General features: G+C 41.0%; 2 protein-coding genes across 2 annotated transcripts; both read right to left on the bottom strand.

Annotated features, from left to right (window-relative positions):
- Positions 1–1,022: 1,022 nt before the first annotated feature.
- Positions 1,023–11,936, bottom strand: LOC105939083 (phosphatidylinositol 5-phosphate 4-kinase type-2 gamma). Its single transcript, XM_012881117.3, has 10 exons — positions 11,652–11,936; positions 11,452–11,549; positions 9,392–9,488; positions 8,776–8,925; positions 7,189–7,335; positions 5,859–5,897; positions 2,050–2,163; positions 1,716–1,971; positions 1,505–1,608; positions 1,023–1,373 (listed from the first exon to the last, which is right to left on the bottom strand). Exons 1-10 carry the CDS (start codon positions 11,805–11,807, stop codon positions 1,293–1,295), a joined length of 1,242 nt encoding a protein of 413 aa, XP_012736571.2. The 5' UTR covers positions 11,808–11,936; the 3' UTR covers positions 1,023–1,292.
- Positions 11,937–15,568: 3,632 nt separating this feature from the next.
- On the bottom strand, positions 15,569–18,229 carry LOC105939064 (insulin-like growth factor-binding protein 3). The gene is made up of 5 exons (XM_036151958.1): positions 17,784–18,229; positions 17,660–17,670; positions 17,196–17,224; positions 16,983–17,102; positions 15,569–15,901 (listed from the first exon to the last, which is right to left on the bottom strand). The coding sequence occupies exons 1-5, from the start codon at positions 18,113–18,115 to the stop codon at positions 15,797–15,799; spliced, it is 597 nt and encodes a 198-aa protein (XP_036007851.1). The 5' UTR covers positions 18,116–18,229; the 3' UTR covers positions 15,569–15,796.
- Between the last annotated feature and the right edge of the window lie 2,629 nt (positions 18,230–20,858).

Here is a 20,858-nt window from a genome sequence, read left to right as displayed (position 1 = left end):
GAAGGCGATTGATTGGGCAGAGGTTTCCAAGGGCAAATCCGAAAGGGGGGTTCCAGGTCCAGGTCCGAGTCAAAATCCAAAAGAGCAGGCAGTTTAGGGGACAGGCAATCTCAGGTACTCACAGGCTGATAGGGTCGGTACACGGGTGAGCAATCCAAATCCAGAGACTGACAGGCAGAACTCAGGGCGGGCAGACAGGATCCGAAAAGGGCAGGGCTGGCTCGAAAAAACAGGGCAAAAACAGGTCGGGCTTCAGACTGACAGACAGGTTATTCAAAAGGCTGGAAGTTCTCACCGGGTTGGCTCAAGACGTTCTGGCACTGGAGGCTGCAAAGAGCAGAGCTTTTAAGCAGGGAGGGCGGAGATGGAACAGGTGCGCTGATTGCAATTAGCAGCTCCAGTGCCAGAAACGTTACATCTATTGTCCAATTTTGGTGAACCTGTGCGAATTGTAGCCTCAGTTTCCATTTCCTAGCTGAAAGGAGTGGCACCCGGTGTGGTCTTCTGCTGCTGTAGCCCATCTGCCTCAAGGTTTCGACATGTTGTGCCTCCAGAGATGCTCTTCTGCTTACCTTGGTTGTAACGGGTGGTTATTTGAGTCACTGTTGCCCTTCTATCAGCTGGAACCAGTCAGGTCATTCTCCTCATCAACAAGGCATTTGCGCCAACAGAACTGTCGCTCACTGGATATTCTGTTTTTCGGATCATTCTCTGTAAACCCTAGAGATGGTTGCGTGTGAAAATCCCAGCAGATCAGCAGTTTCTGAAACACTCAGACCAGCCCGTATGGCACCAAAGAGTCATGCCACGTTCAAAGTGACTTAAAGCATCTTTCTTCCCCATATTGATGCTCGATTTGAACTGCAGCAGATCGTCTTGACCATGTCTACATGCATCAATACATTGAGTTGCTGCCATGTGATTGGCTGATGAGTAATTTGCGTTAACGAGCAGTTGGGCAGCTGCACCTAATAAAGTGGCCATATACAAATCTTACATTTATTCACGTTTATTGACTTACATTTACAGATTCAGACAGCAACGCATACGTTTTTATTGACAGTTACCTTACGCTATACAAGGAAGCTGGTCGGAGTTCATATGAAGATGGAGTAAAATGTAGCACGATAACAGAGGAAAACCTACAAAAAGACTACAAAATGTGTGAACATTTTTAAAGATTTCAGGAATATAAATATGTTTGCATAGATTGTTTGGCTGTAAATGTTCTGCGGTTCTTGTGGGTGTATCGTGCAGTTAAGCTCTGCATTCAAAGACGAAGCACCCTTGAGCTAGGCAATGATCTTAGCGACGAACTCCTTGAAACGTTTCGCATACTGCTCAGGATGAACCGTTGTGATTTCAGCTCCTGCCTACGAAACACAAAGAGAAGCACACTTGATTGAAAAAACGGGGGAGCAGAAGATGAAAGCCACCCTTTACACAGGAGATGTGTTGCGTCCCCACGCTAAGCACTCCCTTTTAAAGAGTAATGCTCTCTCACCCCGTGTTTGACAGCCCTGGCAGCGTGAGCGGCTTTCTTCTTGGCATCATACTGCGTCAGCACATCAATCAGACCCATGAAGTACACCTCCCTCCTAGGAGCACCTGCGAGGGAATGATTCACGGCGTTTATTGAGTGACATTGATGCCGGAGTACTGCGCGGGCTCGCTTTTCGCAGCTCTGCGTGAGGCGACGCTCAGGCGCCACTCACCCACGGCGCTCTGGACCGCGTACATGTCCACGTAGGGGTCGAACTCCCCAGGACCCATGAGTTTGAAGGAGCTCATGTAGCCGGCGATGCCTTCCGGTGAGGTGGAGCATGGAGGGACAGCCGGGTCGTTTTCATCCTCCTCCTCCTCCTCCTCGCAGGATGACTCCACGTCTTCCTCCTCCTCTCTCTCGGCTCGCTCGACGTCGTGGATGCCCAGCAGCAGACTGTAGTCCATGATCCTCATACGCACGAGGAACTGCAGCAATGCACACTTGAACGACAGAAGCCTTTAAAAAGGTTGCTAAGCAAGACGCATAAAGCATCATTTCCTCACCTCGACATCCCTGCTGAGCTTGTTCATCACCTTCTCCTTCTCCTCTTCGCTCACATAGATCTTCTGCATGCTGTTCAAGAAGTCTGCATCCTTGTATGTGGGCAGCTCTTTGACCTGGAAAAACAACACAACACAGTTTTACCACACATTGTGGTTTGCAACAGAGGCACAGATTTGTTTTAGCTGATGGTGTTCATGCACTACATTGCCAAACATATTCGCTCACCTGCCTTGACTTGCATATGAATTTCAGTGATAACCTCTTCATAATCCATATGATTCAATATGACGTTGGTCCATGCTCTGCAGCTGTAACAGCTTTATCTCTATTGGGGAGGCTGTCCACAAGTTTCTGGGGTGTTTATGGGAGTTTTTGACCATTCTTCCAGAAGCACATTTATGAGGTCAGACACTGATGTTGGACGAGAATGCCTGGCTCTCAGTCTCTGCTCTAATTCAAAGGTATTTTATTGGGTTGAGGTCAGGACTCTGTGCAAAACCAGTCAAGGTCATCCACACCACACTCTCGCATCCATTTCTTTATAGCCCTTGCTTTGTGCTCTGGTGCACAGTCATGTTGGAAGAGGAAGAGGCCATCTCCAAACTATTCCCATAAAGCTGTGACTATGCTGAACCATTCAGAGTTCCTTTCACTGGAACTAAGGCTACGTTCACACTGCAGGCCTTGATGCTCAATACCAATTTTTTTTTTGCCGAAATCTCTTTATTTTTTACGCGGCCAGTCATTCTGCTATTAAATGTGACGCCATCAGACTTCTGTCTGAATTGACTGCAAAGCGACCCGCATGTGTGGATAACAGAAGGAGACGTCACACAGCAGCACACTGTTTACGGATGTAATGGTGAATGTGATTGTTTCTAGAAGTGTTCAATAAAGTTTTGTTTAAATAAATTGGGAAGAAAAGATGCGGACACCGGCTGGCATCTCTCCTTGTTATTAGAGAGCTGTTGAGCAACGGGAGCTGACAATAATAGAACTTATTGTCAGTGAAAGACGGATATGGGTCTTATATGGGCAAAAAGAGCAGATCTGGGTCGCATTTCACTGCAGTGTGAACTAAGGCTACGTTCACACTGCTGCCTGAAGTGACCCAATTCAGATTTTTTTGCCCATATGCGACCTGTATCTGATCATTTTATGACAGTCTGAACAACACAGATTGGATTTTTTCAAATGCGACCCAGGCCGCTTGGATATGTGGTCCTGAATCCGATACGCATCTGATCTTTTCAAATGTGACCTGTGTCTGTACGGCCGGGTCGCATTTATCCGACCTGTACGTCACCGATACTCGACAAACGTCACTATTCTGCGTCCTGCTGTGCAGAAGCGGGAAGAAAGACGACTCCCATAGCGGACTACAATGAGGAGAGCAGTCAATGGAGGGAAAGCTCCGGTTAGAAAATAAATTAATGATCGCAAAATGCACGCCAGCATTATAATCCATGTTTACTTCCACAAACACTGAGGACGCTTGCTACGTGTGACGTCATCGCGTGCACATGCGGGACACTTAGGTTGAACGCATTCAGTTCACAGAGGAGATCACATACAAATCGCATATATTTGGAAATGTGAACGGACACACAAAAAAATCTGATTTCACAAAAAAATCGGAATTGATCATTAAGACCTGCAGTGTGAACCTAGCCTAAGTGGCCAAGCCCAGCTCCTAAAAAACAATCCCAAACCAGAATCTTTCATCCACCAAACGTTACCCTTGGCGCCATTACAGTCAGACAAATACTGTTCTCCTGCCAACCACCAAACCCAGACTCTTCCATCAGAAGAATCTGGGTTCACATATGTTCCCAGAAACCATCTGCAGGCCTAGGTGCTTGATTCAATAGGGTATATGCCTGTGACCACAGCAGTGACTGGAACACCTGATTTTGATTATTTAGATGGGTGAGCGAATACTTTTAAGCATTATTGTGGTTCACATCTAAATCCGTTTGTGTGGCTCCAGCATTTCTTAAAATCCAAAACTTAAGATCACATTTGCCTCAGTAAAGGATTACAATTACACACAGAAGTGTAACAGTACTGCAACAAAGAAACGTTTAAAAAGGACAAATTTTGCATGCTCAGTCATTGTATGCTTATATCAAACCGCTCTGATAAATTTGTTTCAGTAAACATCATGCAACCATAGTTGCAACCATAGTTGCAAAAACAAAGGGATGTGTAGCTAAAAAGCTGTCTGACAACTAAAGCGTCCAGATGTGTGGGTACCCGTGATAAATATGTGTGCACATTTTTCATTGCAACAGCACATTCTCATGCTTGGTATAATATATAACATTTAATTAGTTTTTTTTTTTTCCATTCGCAATTCCTATAGAATACATGTAGCATTTATTTTGCAATTTCTCCTTTATAAAACAAATTTCTTGCAGCTTTTATTTGTAATCTGTAGTATCCCGTTTCCCAGAACTGTAGGGTAAACAGTGCGTCAGGCCAATTGCTCTTAGCCACTCCCCAAAAGGGGGAAAAGACAAGAGAACCAAGCATCACAGTGAGGTAGATGTGTGTTTATCTTTATAAGTCAGGAAATGACAACCAGAAAACAGCTGCTTGCCCACATCTAGAGTCGGAGTGAAAATTACAAAAGCGTAGAACAACTGGAACTGTGACAAACGAGAACCCGCATCGGGGTCTTCATTACAACCCATCAGGTGCTGTTCACATGGTGGCCACTTGTCTTACATTTACAAATGTAAAGGTATATCCTTTTGTTGGCTAAGACCAAGATTTAACTTTTGTAGTAACAAACACCCCAGGTTGACTGGCGTGATGCAGAGAACGAATACGTAGAGGAGCAGCACACGGCCACCGTTAAGCCTGGGGGAGCGTCGGTCTCTTCATTCCCAATGGTCGGGGGGGGGGCGTTGTCAGATTGCATGGTTTCAGCCAGAAAACACAAGATCAACATGGAAATGGTTGAATAAACCCTGTTCCGCTGCCATCTCAGTCCCCAGAGCTACATCCTGTGGAAAACCAGTTGGGGGAGCTAAAGAGAAGAGAGCATAAGGTTGTTTTCACATCTGGAGCGTCATGTACCGTGCTCGCTGCGTGCTTCTGGCTGGGAGGTGGGGAGAATGGTTCACACCTTAAAATTGCAGTCACCATGCCGGTTGCCTTTTTCTCTCAGGCTGCAGTCTAAGCACAGCGTGAGGCTATCCACCTCCTAAAGAAAAGCCAGGTAACACAGGAGGAGAAGTGAGGGAGCAGCGATACTGTGGGACGAGCGGAGAGAGTTTAGGCTCATTTAGCTGTTGCTCATAAACCACTTCATGTGAACTGACACTGAGTGGAGAGCAGTGTGAGAACCTGCTATGCCTTTGTGAGATTAAAAGCAACAAGAAAAGTAATCCCAGTAATCAGTTCAGCAACACGCAGACATGGATTTCATGTGCATGATCCTTTCTGGGTGAAGGTGCTGAGGTATCGTTGCAGGCTTGGGCTCAAAGGGCGGGGCAGCATCCTTGGTGGCGCGCTGCACTCTGCGCATCGCTCTGAGTTGGCTGTTCCCTCAGAAATGTTACAGGAGAAGACCAAGTGCCGTCTGATTAAGGCTTTCACCAGTAATTTTGTAGAAACAAATGATATCATAGCTTTTTTCTTTTGTCACTATTTAAATCTACTCAAACTAAACGCTGGATTCTCATAAAGTCATTAACACAATGAAAAATGTGTTTGCTTCCAGAGTTTCTTAGACATCATTGCTAAATGTTTATACACTGTACGTAAATATATACACCGTGTAACTATGACCTGATCCCACCTTTTCTTTAAAACTTGCTTCACGGGTCAGCACGGAGCCCTGGAGAGAGAAAAAGACAATCGGCATTACTCGCTAGTCACATTTTTCACGCTGGACTTTATCCAGTTAAAGTTGAATCTGTGTATGATAGTTTTGAATTGCACCGGTGTTTGTGGATATGTGCTGATCGGTTTGTCTGGGAAATGACATTTATCATGAATTGGTGCTATATTAATAAAACTGAGTAGATCAGAAACACAAACACTTAATATACAGTTATAGCCTATTTGCTGTAAGGGTTATGTAAGGCTTGTTTTAAGAATGACATAAGTTTGCACAGGCGGTTGATGCAGATGAACACTTTAAAACTTTTAAGGTAAATTTTCACTGATTTGAAAATAAAAGCAGGCAGACCAATCAAGATCTAAAATGGCAAATGTTAGGTTCAACACAAAGTATCAACCTATCAACCTTTTACTAACCGGGTCAAAATGATGTATCCATTTTCAAAGGAACATGTGACTCATATCCAGTTCTTTTTGCTCAGAATAGACCAACATCTTTTTTTTTTTTTATCTCTAGACCAATTAAATAAATTACTATTGAAAAAGAAAATTTAGAAAAAGATTTTTCTTCAAATACAAGCTCAAATTCAACTTTAATTAAAATATTGGGTGTTTAGTTTGTTGTTGAATAACTCCAAATTAGCGGTGGTATTTAAATTCAAATATATCCCGGTTGATGACTGAATCAATAAAAAGACATTTGCAACATATTTTATGATAATATGCAGCTATTTCTACTTTGATTTAGAGGAAACTGTAACTTTGCGGCTTGGCTTTTTTATGCTGTGCTTCATAAAACCAGACAGCTCCGGATGATGTTATGTTGAAAATGTCTCACTGTAAGCAAACCAGCAGCTTCACGCTTCATACTCTAATAAATCACACAAATAGGTTTAGAAAGAAGTTCAGTATTTCTAAAGCCTCTTTCTAAAGACATTTCATACAGGAGATGTGTACATCCCCTGTATGAAATGTCTTTTTCTAAGCAGGCCTCCTCCCTCAGTCTGAATACTGCATAAATAACCAAGTGCAGCAATAATGTAAAACATAAAGATATGCTGGTATGGTGACATTAGCTGGCTAATGTCGCTAATCTCAACATTAGCGGGTTTATTAAATCTAAAATGGCCAAAATGGTTATGCTGTTGGTATTACATTATTGTTGCATATGTGGACAGAATTGAGCTTGTTCCTGAACTTAAGTTTAGTTGTGTATGTCATGAGTGAGTGCTGCCCCGGCTAATCTCTGAATCCTCCTCCAGATAAACGTCTCCCGCAGCTTTCACCTTCAGGTCGTACTTCCTGTGCACGGGCAGTCTGTGGCTGAACATGTTCCTCATCACTAACAGGTAGGTGTCCTCGCTCTCCACCGTCAGCCTGTACATGGCGAGGAACTGAGGGAGCAGCGTGCTGCCGTGGCAGGTGACAACATGCTGCAGGAGGACAGAGAACAAAAAGGCAGAGCTTGGCGTTCACGCCGTGATACACTTTAGAAGAGAAAAAAAGGAGAAAGGCTTTCGTCTTTGTCCCTGTGTGCCTCGAGAAAATCTCTCTGTTGCGTCAACACTGAACAGGTTATCTGCAAATTGCCTTTTGCATAAATTTTACATGCAACTTTTGTGCTGTATGTTACATCGATGCCATTGCAAAAACATATATTATTATATTGTGATAAATGTTTGGGTTTTTTTAGAGACCTGTTTGCAAAGAAGCACTATTCTCTTAGCTTTGATGTTAAATCTTTATTATGGAAACTAGGGTTATAAAATATATTTTTTTTGAACAATAAAGGCACAGAAAGCAAAAGAAATTATAGTTGTGAACGACAACCTTTGCATGTGACTACACAATTATGTGGCTGGGATTGCCAATTTATAATTATTCACTAATTAGGAAAGTCAGTGCCATGAAAAAAGGCTTTCCACCTTTTTTGAAGTGAAAAAAACAACAACAATTAGACATGGGTTCAAAAAATTATCCAGATAATAAGCTGAAAAGTGTGGCAGGCATTTGTATTCAGCCCGTTTTAAGCAGCTCTGACGTCATGTTTAGGGTCATTGTCCTGCTGGAGGGTGAACCTCGCCTATTCTTCCAGGTTTGCTTCACATTTAGCTCCATCTGTGTTCCCATCAGCTCTGATCAGCTTCTCTTTACTTGCTGAAGGGAAGCGTCCCCCGCTAAGGATGCTGCCACCACCACGTGTCACTAGAGAGACAGTGAGTTCAAAGTAATGGGAATTGTTTGTTTTCTTCCACTCAGCTTCTTGGGTAAACCGCATATTTGAACAATGGATTTTATTTTGCAATAAAGGCCAAATTTGTAGAGGGCAAGACGGTTGTCCTGTCAACACATTCTTCCATATGAGTTATGGATTTCTGCAGCTCCTCCAGAGTTAGCATGGCCTGCTTCCCTGAGTAACGCTCTCCTTGCCCCGACGTCTCGGTAGGTTTGCAGTTCTTTCATAATGTTTTCAGTTTTATGTTTTTAACAGCGATCTGTGAGGTTTTCAGAGGTTGTGTTCCTTTGGTCTTCGTTGTCACGTTTGTTCTCTAACAAACCTTCTGAGGCCTTCACAGAACAGCTGGACTTAAGAGGCCTCTCTTTAATAATTAGGCCACTTCTGAAGGGATTTTGTTTCACCTAATTTTATTTACAGGTATAAGAGTAAAGTGAAAGCGTTGCTATGCTACAGCACATCTTTTTTCTTCAACTTCACAACCATGTGCTACTTTGTGTTGGTCTATCACACAAAAAAACATTTAAATAAATTGAGGTTTATGATTTAATGAGACAAAACGAAACAATATAAAAGTTGCACGTTGTCTTACAGAAGAAATAAAGATCCTATGTGATGAAACATGCTGTGGCAGTACCTGGTGATATTCTGACAGGACACTGTGCATTTCCTCCACCTCCTCGCTGGAAATTTCTTTTACCACCAAGGTGCGGTCGTATGATGTCAGCCGCACTCCCAAGTACTTCCCCTCCTCATCTCGAAGGGGAGAACAGCGGGTCAGAGAAACCTGAGTGGGAGACAAGACATGGATGTCACACAGTATCATCTGAATCAGAATGCAAATTTGCAAAGTGTTCAACAAAACAGAACATTTTGTAAAGGCATCTGCAGCCTTATGCCGCTGCTGCACAGGGAGAGCTAAAAGCAGCTCTTTTGAGTTTTAACATAGTTTTTTGCATTCATTTGGCAGCTTTCCAATGATTCCCAGATTTTCCCTCAGCTAATAGAAAACGTTGCCCATGATCGTGTGCTAAGCAAACGTGTGCAGAAGGAGAACTCGGTGCACCACCTGGCACATGCAAATAAGGCACAAAGCCATGCAAATGCAGAACAGAGGACATCAATAAAAAGCTCCCGCAAAAGGAGAGCACTGATGGGACGTGTGCAACTCAGCATTTTTTTAAGTATCGCTGTTTGTTCTTCAACTGTGGATTTTGTGCACTTTCAAAAGCTGAACAGTTGTGAGTCCGTACCTGGTAATCTTGATCCTCAATGCCAAAGCGCTCTCGCAGGTTTCTGAACACCTGAGGGCAGTACTCTTTGAATTTAAACTGGCCCGGTAGATTCTCCCTGAGGACAAAAGCACTCGGATCAAACAGGATAGCGACTCACTACTTCTCACCCAGTGTCAGGATCTGGTTTAATTATTTTTTCAAGAGCTCGCTGTTTAGTTGTTTCCACACCAGGTCGAACAAAAACACAACTTTTGTACACAGAGTTCAAGTAAAAGCCTCTGCGCTTGAGAAAACGCTCATTACCTCCATCCCTGTTATTGAAGTCTTTATTATACCTGCATTCCTCGATGGATTATGGGATTACTGAAAGGCTACTTGGTTCTGCTTAATCTGCTTCAAAGCTCAACTGTTGCACTGTACAACCCATCATCTGCAGATGGAAAGAGTAGAGCGCCACTACAAATCTACCAGGACGTGGCTGTCCACCTAAACTCACAGGACAGAGATATCCAGCCAAAAGGCCCATGATAGCTATGGAGGATCTGCAGAAACCCATGGCTCAGGTGGAGGAAACTGTCAGCGGGACATCCGTTCCACAAATGTTGCCTTTACAAAAAGAGGGGCAAAATAAAAATCCATCGTTGAAAGAAAGTCATGCAGGAGAGCGAGATAATACTTGCAAGAAATATGCTCTGCTCAGACGAAACCAACTTTAACCTCTTGGCCTACGAGCAAAATGCTGTGGATATAAAACACTGAACATTACTCTGAACATCCCCACTGTGAAACATGGTGGTGGCAGCATCATGCCGTGGGGTTGCTTTGTCACGGTTTATCATCGAGTAGGACCCAAATGCAGAAAATAATTATACTGAAATGGTTTAACGAAGATGGGAAGTTTTAAAGCAGAAGCAACCAGGATATTAATAAGTAAAAAAAAAATGCAGAGGACAGGAGCAACTGGGCTAAGACCTGACAACGGACTGAACGTAAACCAGGAATACAGATGAGCTGATTAACGAGTCGTGGATCAGATGAGTATAACTTCTCCACTACTGGCTTGCACGACTAAAGGAAATTGACTAAATTAATCATAAGATATGATAGAAGAAGACACAGGGTGGAAACTGGTAGCGATTGCATCATAAGAAATCCAGCCACACAAAGGTAAGCTGTAACAGAACAAAACAGAGGGCTGCATCAGAACATCCGGACCAGAGCACAGAACACAGGCAAATACAGATGTTAGGTCCAAATCAGTTTGACATGCATTTCCTAAACAAGGGCATGGAAGGAGGTCCAGAGTTGGAGTTTTTGACAGAAATCCATGAGAGGACATGTTTGAAGTTTGCATCAAGTTATATGAACCTAATGTGTGGAAGATGATGGTCTGGTTAGATAATAAAAAACAACTTTTAGGCCTGCATGTATAGTGAAAAACTTAAGCAGGAGCATGGTGGTGGCAGCCTCATGCTGTAGCACTGAAGGACGTTTCCTTCCACCATTTTACATAAAAACAACCGAATGTCACAAGAGTAACGTCAAAGTTCTTTTATCTTGAGAAAGCTGGTGTTCTCCCCTGCAACTCTGTTATTGATGTTGAGATTCCTGAATGGATTACGGGATTAACTGTTCGGTTTTACACAATCGGTTCTTTAATGCGGACATTTTGTGTGGCACAACTTCTAGAAGCCGCTACAAAGTCCTAACATACCTTCACTTAACAGTCCTGCCTCCCCACTTTTAGGTTAAAGCGTCCCATTTAATTTTTCAATCCCAAATGAATGACATTAAACAAAACAACCTGCAGTATGTCAGTTCTACAACTAATGTCGCCTTTTTTTTTTTTTTTTGCATGATGGTTTTTAACCGTATGCTCTGTATTCAGAACGCCTTGTTGATCTTTTAAGGCCTCTGCTCGTCCTGATGATCACAAACACATACATGAATGACAAGAGCGGCAGGAATCTGCGCGGCTCTGCGGAAGGCGGGGTGCACGTCCCCGCAAAGAAAGAAAGAAAGAGAGAGAGAGAGAGAGAGAGAGAGAGAGAGAGAGAGAGAGAGAGAGCGTGCGTTACTTGTTGAAGCAGTGGTTGATCACTTTGATCTTCGTGCTGGCTTTGAAGTCGTCCGGCAGCAGCATGACAGGTACGGGCACCTGGCTCAGGTCATTAATCTGCGCATGATCAATGAGTGACACGTTAAAGAGCGTTTTATCGCATCTCTGCTCCATGTAAACCAAAAAAGAAAAAAGACAAAGTGCGTTTGTTTTCTATACCGAGTGGTTGACTCCCCACATCAGGACGCTCAGCACCGGGTCACTGGCTCGGAAGACCTCCACCTTCTGCTGAACGAAATGCTTCTTCTTGGTCTTCCTCTTGGGCTCCAGGGGCCCCGCGGGGATGGAGGAGGAGGCTGCGCTGGGGGAAGACATCGCGCTGTCCCGGCCTGTGTGTGTGTGTGTGTGTGTGTGAGCAGGCTGGCTGTCGCTGCTGCGGAGTCCTGTGTGTATGTAAAGTAGGCTGGAGTCTCAGCAGCAGCAGCAGCAGCAGCTCAGCCTCTGGCTCAGTGCCTCTGTGCAGTCCAGAGAAGGCAACAAGAGCAGAGCCCAGGCAAAGTATTATACCGCAATCAACGCAATTAAACATTAACTAGATTTATGTGGGTGTATTTAACTCATGAATGTGGGCCTTGTAGTAGCTTTGTAAGTCAGTAATCCCCAGTTGCACTGTGGTAAGTTTGTCTGTTATTACATGATGACCTGAACAGAGGCGCTGTTTGGTGTCAGGAACCCTGGGGGGCTTAGCCCAGCCCCCAAATATTACTATTAAATTTAAAAACTTAGACTTAGACAACTTTGTTTGTCATTTTGTATGTACAGGGTGCATACAGAACAAAATATCGTTGCATACAGTTTATGAGAGTATAGTCAGATTCCAGGTGGAATAAAGCAACATTGCAGTATAAAGTGCAGCAGTGAACATATAACAGTGCCGGAGAAAAACAGTGTGTCGTCACATTATGCAGGAGAATTTACAAACCATTTTGAATGTGTAAAATAATGGTGCAAAAAGTCATTTGTGCAAAAATGCATTTGCGTTGTGTAAAGGGAAACTAAGAGTTCGGCAGCATTGGTAATGCCAGATAGAGATGTGTTGGCGCAGATAAAAACAATAATATTCCACAAATGTAAAGATAATTAAAACTAAAGTGCTTAAAAGATGAGCTGTACCAGAGAGTTGGGTATGGCTGTGTTAAAAAAACAAAAATCCAATTATGAATCGATTCTCATATTAATTCCGATAGATCGATTCATATAACCAAAGATAGATTTTTAAAAAGTGTGGCAATTGTAGGAAATTTGTCACAAGAAATGTACACATTATGAAGGTAAACCGGCCGCAGAGAGTCTGCGGGGCTCACAATCTGCGTACAGCACACCCAAGTATGTGGGAGCTGTAATATTGTGTTTTTATCAGTAAAGCAGGTTGATAGCAGACTTTAGTTTAACAATCTGTTTATTCGTTCTTCTTCTGCTCTGAGACCTCAACAGGACAAAAACAAAACAAAGCGCCAAGCTCCACCTAGTGGTCGGAAGTATGGACGAAACATGCGTCACAGGAGCTTTCACACTTCAGTCCGGGACGTGAATTTTTAATGTAATGTTTTAAATAGTGCACCAGTTAGTGTTGAAATTTAGTGTCCGTTTTGGTTTAATAAAGTATTTTTGAATTGAACTGTATAGACATAGCAACTGTAGATATCTCTGGTGTTCTCTGTTTTCTACTCTGGATCTGTTTGGGTATTCTGCCCCACCAATGGCGTCACCCCACTGGCCAGTGTAAATTGTAGTAGCGTCAATTTAACATTTCATCCCATCATGCACAGCCAGCAAGGCAGCCACTCTTCTTGACCTTCTATCACGCTTTTATTTGTACCTGTCAGTATCTACTTTCCCCTAGTAACTATTTTATTGTTCAATACATGAATAAATGTATGCCTTATTCCTAATATAATAAAAATGAATTGTTGTTCAACTCAAAATGTTAACTGTACTGTTATTGGTCTATGCACATTAGATCATTAGTAAGATTAAAAATCATACATAAACCAAAAGATATTAGTAGGCATTTACTTAAGTTTTTAAGATAGTTTTCTTGAGGCAGCTTTACTACAGCAGTAGAATAAAATCCTGAAATTATGGCTTTTAGTTTCAGTGCCACCCCAAGACTTTAAGTGGCCCCATCTGGCCATGAAACATTTCTGGAGGCGCCACTGTGCCCCACAGCATGTAGGCTTTGGTCCTTACAGCCGCCATTAGCTACCATTACTTTATTAATTTGCTGCTGAGTGTTATTATGATACTAGTATCAATATGTTGCATAACTACACAGTCATCAAAATTCAGTTAACAGCTAAAAAAACTCCTGCTTTGAATACCAGCAATCCAATTTGAGATTGTATCGAATCGAATAGAAAAGAATCGATTCTAAATCTCGAGAATGGGAATTGAATCGATTCTTGAAATTTGAATCGATACCCAGCCCTAGTACAGACAGACTGACCGACAGACAGACAGACAATCTTAATATTGGTTTTAATGTATTTATGCAGTGATGGTGAGAGGGGTGATACGTAATGGAAAAGCAAAAAAAAAATAATACTGCAAGTGCTATTACTACTAATATTACTACTACTACTAATAACGATATTTATGTTGCAGGAAAACTGAGTAATGTGGCTGCATATAATAACTTCAGCTTGTAATGAACCATTTTGCATACCTTCTACATATTTTAACCAAACCATGATCATATTTAAGGCTGGGATTAACTGACTTCATTTTATTGTTACTGTTGTAACCCTTATAATACGTACTGCCTTGAAACAGATCATAAAGTCATTTAATAAAGTCATAGAATAATCTGTATGCTGCAGACATCTTGTGAATTGTTTTATAAAAAATAAATAACATCTCTGAGTTTCTGCTTCTTTTGGACAACAATGCTTTTATCACTCTTCTCATCTTGTCAGATGCTCCTCTCCTTAATCCAGCTGCTCCTCTCCTTAATCCAGCTCATTCAAATGATGAAATATTACTGGCTTTTGGGATGAAATTATGATCAATCTCGAAGCAACCTACACATTATAGATTAATCCACACATTAGCTATTTCAAATACATCAAGTGTGCATCATCAACAATTCTTATCAACTGTAATTTCAGCTATATTGGCTTTACTTCCACTGGAGTTGTGTGCTTTTTTTTTTTACTTCATATATTGCGTGCTTTGAAACCATACTATTATGCAAGGATGTTTTAAAAATTGTTACTATCCTCTGAAGGTATTTTTCTTTTTCTTTAGGTTCATCTGCTCAGTAGGTACTGTATGTGTGGGTATGTGTTCATTTAAATGATCGTGTGGCCTCAGAGGTTATCAGTAACTGTTCTGACTCTTCCTAGAAAAGAAAGATAAAACACTTTCCCATATGTTAAAGTCCAACACGAGATGCTATCTCAAATGATTTGGATATTATCTATGAAGAAATAAAATAGTCAGAACAGTTACAGGAGACGCATGAAGCCTGATACTTCATACTTTTTTTTTTAGAAACACCTTACATATATATTGTAGGTAGGTGAATTCTTGATCATGAGTCTATTCTTTGTTTGTATAAAAAAGAAAAGAGAAAAAACTTTGGAATATTTTAATTCATAGGAATCAAATACACAAAAAGCAGCCTATCAAGTACATTAATGTAATACTGCGTAAATTGATCAGTCGTCAAAAATATATAAAGACATAAAATATTATAAATAAAAATTATTCAGGTTCCTAAGTTTCCTCAAAGTAGTTCTACTATTACCTTGGTATTTGCAACATAGTGATCAATTTAAACATAAATAGACCTGTGTACAATAACATAAATAGGGTTAAATGTTTTGTATGCACCAAATACTATAATACAGCTAGAGTGGTTTCAAAGGAAAGTAAGGCGCATTACCAAAATATATAAATATGACGCAACCCAAACACAGACACAATTATAATGGGAAAAGGGTTGTAATGTAATAGTAACTGTTTGTGCTTTGAATTTTGATAAATTTTTGGATGAATGATATACTCACACGCTTTTTATATACATATATATATATATATATATATATATATATATATATAATATTTATCCGTTGGATGCATAGTTCTAATAACAATATACAATACAGGCAAAAGTGGAAGAGTCAAATGATCAGTCTGAGTGTGTTCAGCAGAGGGCGTACTGAGACAAAGTTTGATCTCCCCGTAAAGCAACTCCTCTGGGATGAAGATCTGTTTCCATCTGATGGAAATGTAACACGTGAAACAGGGTGTTCGGTTTATTTAGTTCAATGTTCCTTCATCTGTGTCCTCTTTCATGCTCCTCAGCAGATCAAATTCCCCTTTTGTTTAGTCTTCGGTGGGACGGGGAAGCCATTCTCATCCACGCACCAACACTTTCCACGTTGCTTACCCCGAGAGGACCAGCACTGCACGACAGAGAGCAAACAAGCAGAAATGAGAGTTTGAATGGAGAGCACATGGTTTCTGCGGGACTTTGTTTAACCCTTTAAAGCCGTAAACTAATATGTGAATTTGATGGTTTTACCAAAACAAAACATTTCAGACATTGACTGTTTTTCTCCATTTTTGTATCACAACTGATACATATGCCTTTTGTGTTCATGTAAAGACACTGGTACTAGCTAAAAATATTAATTTGGTGTGTTTTATAAAATCCACACCTTAAACAGCAGTTGGCTTTTTTACAGAGGAGTTTTACTTGATTTTTCATGAGAAAAGCCCAAACATTAAAGAGGTAGAGAAATACAGAAATACTCAAAAATATAAAAAATGAGACATGTACCATACAGGTCTGAATCATCTTAATGCTCATTGTTTGACATTTAAAGGAGGAAAAATAGGCGTTATTTTTTTTGTTAATGCTGTTGTTATTTTCAGTTTTTACCGTTTTATCGGGGGGAGGAGGCGTATTACTGTATATAAGGCTGGCAGTGTCAAAAATGGCACTTTGATAAATCAACTTTTTGTGCAAAGCTGTTTGTAAATAAATTTAAAGTGGGTTTCTGACATTTTTATATATATATTTGAAATGTTGCCTTAGAAATATTATGCATCAACATACATTATTGAGTTCAGAGATCAGCAAACAGGGAATTTTATTAAAAAAATAATACAAATGTTAACTTTTTCGCATCCCATATGTGCAAATTGGTTGATGTACAACATGTAACAACTATCTTCACCAACTGAAAACTTATTAACAACGGAAATTTCAAAGGAATTTAAACACCAGGGAATTAAATGAAATAAGGAAATTTGGAATGTAAACAGATTTGCAAAGGCATTGCATTTAAAATAGGGCAAAAGTTTGCTTTATTTGATTTAAAAGACACTTGAAATGCTGTAAGAAGAGAAAAATAACGCTAAAGTTAAAAAACTTAAACCTCTCCCCAAAACACACAGCCAGGCTAAATGTTATTCCATTAGCATAATGCTACAGTCCACAGTGCAATTGCACTGTTTTTTTTCCCTTATTCAGAAACTTACCTGCTTCTTTTTGTAGAAACCATTTATGTCACAGTTGGGCATGTAGATATCATGATTGGACTTAAATAAATGGGCATCAAGTCCTTTGATGACTTTGGTGAGCATTTTGCGACAGGGAGCCTGCAGGAAGAGACAGGTGCATGCAGAAAATAGAGTTAACAGTGTAGGGTTTATAACACACAGCCTGCCGAAACAGATTTTGATCACTGTTACCTCAGTTGGATCCCCAGTCAGCACCAAATCTATGATCAGATAATGTGAAACACAACAGACATTGTTTACTTATTCTCATGTACAACTGGAGAAACATTGCACTAAAGCTGCAAGTATGTTTTAAGCGAAATATTCAAGTGACTATTGTGCATCCTTTTACACCATGTTTAACCTTTAGCAAAAGGCAGGTAGGTAGACAAATTCCACATCTTTCATTTGATGCCACAATGTTAACTCTGCTTAAAATGCTCTCCAACTTTACTTCATCCAACCACATTCAAAGTAAAACAGGTCATTTGCCAAGAACCCAAACCCAAAGTTACTCATTAATTCATTCACTGAAACTACTTGGGATCCCAAAGCTCACTACTGGTGATGTATCCCAAGTTTTAGACTCTGGTATAACACAATTTAATGTACGAAATATGTATCTCTAAAAATAATGAATAATCAAAAACATTTACATGGTTGGGAACTGTTGTTTAGGAGAGGACTGCGCATAACGAGTGTGAGCCAGTCCAATTCCTTTGGCTTCTCATTTCAACCTCCCGGTCGACAAATAGTCGTCGTCAGAGCAATTAGAAATACACCTTACCTCGAGTGTAGAGCCGTGTAGTCGGTGCGGTGGTGCTGACACTGCAGCAGACGCCTCTGCCCTCCAGCAGGGCACGCAGGGGCCTCAGCTCATCCTTTGGAGGTTCACAGCGCAGACCCGGGGCACAGCTCAGCGTGTAGACGCCACACGGCTCTCCGGGAGCCAAAGACGGCACGATCAAGTCGACAGACTTTTCTGTGCAGGTGGGACATCCTCTTGGTGATGTGGTCGGGATGCTTGACAGAGCGATCTCCTGGACGAACAGTATCAAGATGTTCACGTACAAGAACATCATGATTTGAAAGCTTTTGGCAAACAATTTCATCCAAATTCCAAACAGAGGCTATTAATGTGTTTTCTATGAAGATTATCTGTCCTGAAGGGCGAAGCTCCCCAGACTGCAGTCTTTCTGTCTCTTAATAGGTGGGTATAATTTCCTCCTGCCAAGACACTGATGATAAGGGAGAGAGACACAACTGGCAGCACCTTTTAAGGAGCCTCGAGCAGCGAGAAAAGGTATATGGGAGGGTACGTCGTGGAGAATTTTAGCTCTCCCTCTTATTTCCACACAGTTGAGCACACCCCCAGTTTGGCATGACACACTCACACACACACACACACAAAGACTCGCACGCGTTCAACCAGTTTGTTGTCCGTCATCGTGGAGCACTGTTGTGTTTTCAACACTGACATAAATCACAGGTAATCGCAGCGTTTGCCGCTCCGTTGCTTGGACTTCTCCCCCATCTGGAGAGTCATTTATTTATGGAGACCTCGCGTGAATGTGATAGACCAGTCCAGCGAGCCAGAACCCCGTCTATCAAAGGCATGAATGAACAAATGAATGAATGTTTGGCATCAGGGATGCTTTGGTTCGCTGGTTCTCTAAGTTTTAAAACAAGTATAGCAGTAGAACAGAACTTGTGGTCGTATGACTTAAAAAACAAACAAAACAAAATAAAAAAAAACTGTTGTTTCTGTTGGGCCTACACAATTGTGTTATGTAGTTGAATTGTGTGTTTGAGTTTTACTGAAAAGTTAAAAATTTGAGTTGGAATTTGTAAAAACAAACAGAAAAGTCCAAATTTAAAGATGGAAAAATAGAAATCTCTCACCAACCCTTAACCCCAAAAATCCAACATGGCTACCATGCGTATAAAACATAACAGGAGCTGTGTTATGAAACAAATTGTTTGCACTTCTGGCAGTTTTTAGCTCATTACTGTTTCACATGGGCCGCACAGTGGAGCAGTGGGTAGCGCTGTTGCCTTGCAGCAACAGGGTTCTGGGTTTGAGTCCTACCTGGGGTCTTTTTGCATGGAGTTAGCATGTTCTCCCTGTGCATGCGTGGGTTCTCTCCGGGTACTCCAGCTTCCTCCCACAGTCCAAAAACATGACTGTTAATTGGCCTCTCTAAATTGTCCTTAGGTGTGTGCGTGAATGGTTGTTTGTCCTGTTTATCTCTGTGTGTCGCCCTGTGACAGACTGCCGACCTGTGCAGGGTGTACCCCGCCTCTCGCCCATTGAAATGCTGGAGATAGGCACCAGTACCCCCCGTGACCCCATGAGGGATAAAGCGAGTAAGAAAATGGATGGATAGTGTTTCAAATGTACATTCATAGGAAACCTCTATTTGTCAACATCCTTTCTCAAGTGTTTCAATAGATAAAATGCACAGATAAGCATGACTATTAGCATGTATTGCTAATAGTAGTTAATTGATGGTGCATGGTCATTTGAATATTCTGTAGTTCTGATATTTGAAACCTGACTTTTTCACTTTCAAAACAAGGACGTAAGGATGTCAATTCGTCACTGTAAAACTACAACAAAAAATTATATAGACAACGCTAAAATCTAAAAAAAAAAAAAAAACACAGGTTGTCACATCACAGAAAACATCACAACACATGCTATAGGGAGTGAGTTAGAGTGTAGGCAGTTTTCTGTGACAGATTATGATTATTGCACATTCTGTGCAGCAGAATGGGACATTGGAGGATAACTCCAGCACCAGGTTGTGAGTGTAAGTGTTGGAGTATGTGTGTGTGTGTGTGTGTGTGTGTAATTAGACTAAATGCAGGCTGTTCTATATGTTATTCATACCGGCATGTGGGTCATTTCACACTGTGTCTGATCACCAGTGACTTAAGGTCATTTTCTACAATCTACTCAAAGTTTATTGAAACCATGTGTTTTTCTGTGACTTCAATGAAAATTATTTACCAAAAGAAGGTAGCTTGCAGTAATTTTTGTTTCATTAGCGGTCCGAATTTGTCATATTTTATAATTTAACTGATGCACATGGAAATCAGGATAAAAGGAAACAACAATATAGACAATACAAAGTTTTCAGATGACAATAGCAGAATTAAATTATACATAAAATATGAGCTTTTTACTACCATTTATTTCAACATTTAATTGAAAAAGGTAACTACGACGATAAATAAACACATTTGCCATAATTTAATTCTATCCAAAAATACTTTATTGGTCACAAAGGGAAATTAAATGTTGTAAATGGTAAATGTAACAGTCTCTCTTATAGCGGATCTGTTAAAGCCTCTGACTGAAAACTCTGTTGTTGCATGACAGTCTGATGAAGAAGATGCTCAGGGTTGTCCATAATCTTCTTCATTTCATGAAGAATCCATCTTTGATCAATCATCTCCAGAAGTTGAAGAAGGGTTCCAAGAACAGAACCGGCCTTCTTTAGAAGCTTGCTGGGCTTATTAAGGTCAATTGCCCTGATGCTGCTACCCCAAAACATAAATATGAAAATGTATTTTTCTTACAAAATTGCAACACGTAGATACAAACGGGGGTTCAAACTGGCAAAGAGGTTAACTGAAACAACAATTGGCAAATCCTTCAGGTTTTCAAACATAAATGATTATGGTGTAGCAAAATCCAAATTGTGACTTATGAGGTAAATGGAAGGCAGCAAAGGTCTCCATAGAAATGTATTCTCTGTTCATTTAGTTTCTACTGAGGTGGGTTCAAAATATTTTTAACTACACTTCCCTTTGAGCTTGGATCCGTTTGAAGCATTGATGGAACAGGTT

Source organism: Fundulus heteroclitus, chromosome 20, assembly GCF_011125445.2.
Source record: "Fundulus heteroclitus isolate FHET01 chromosome 20, MU-UCD_Fhet_4.1, whole genome shotgun sequence".
Classification (NCBI taxonomy): Eukaryota; Metazoa; Chordata; class Actinopteri; order Cyprinodontiformes; family Fundulidae; genus Fundulus; species Fundulus heteroclitus.
Note: the sequence above shows the minus strand (reverse complement) of the source record. Positions and strands in the feature narration are given on the sequence as shown.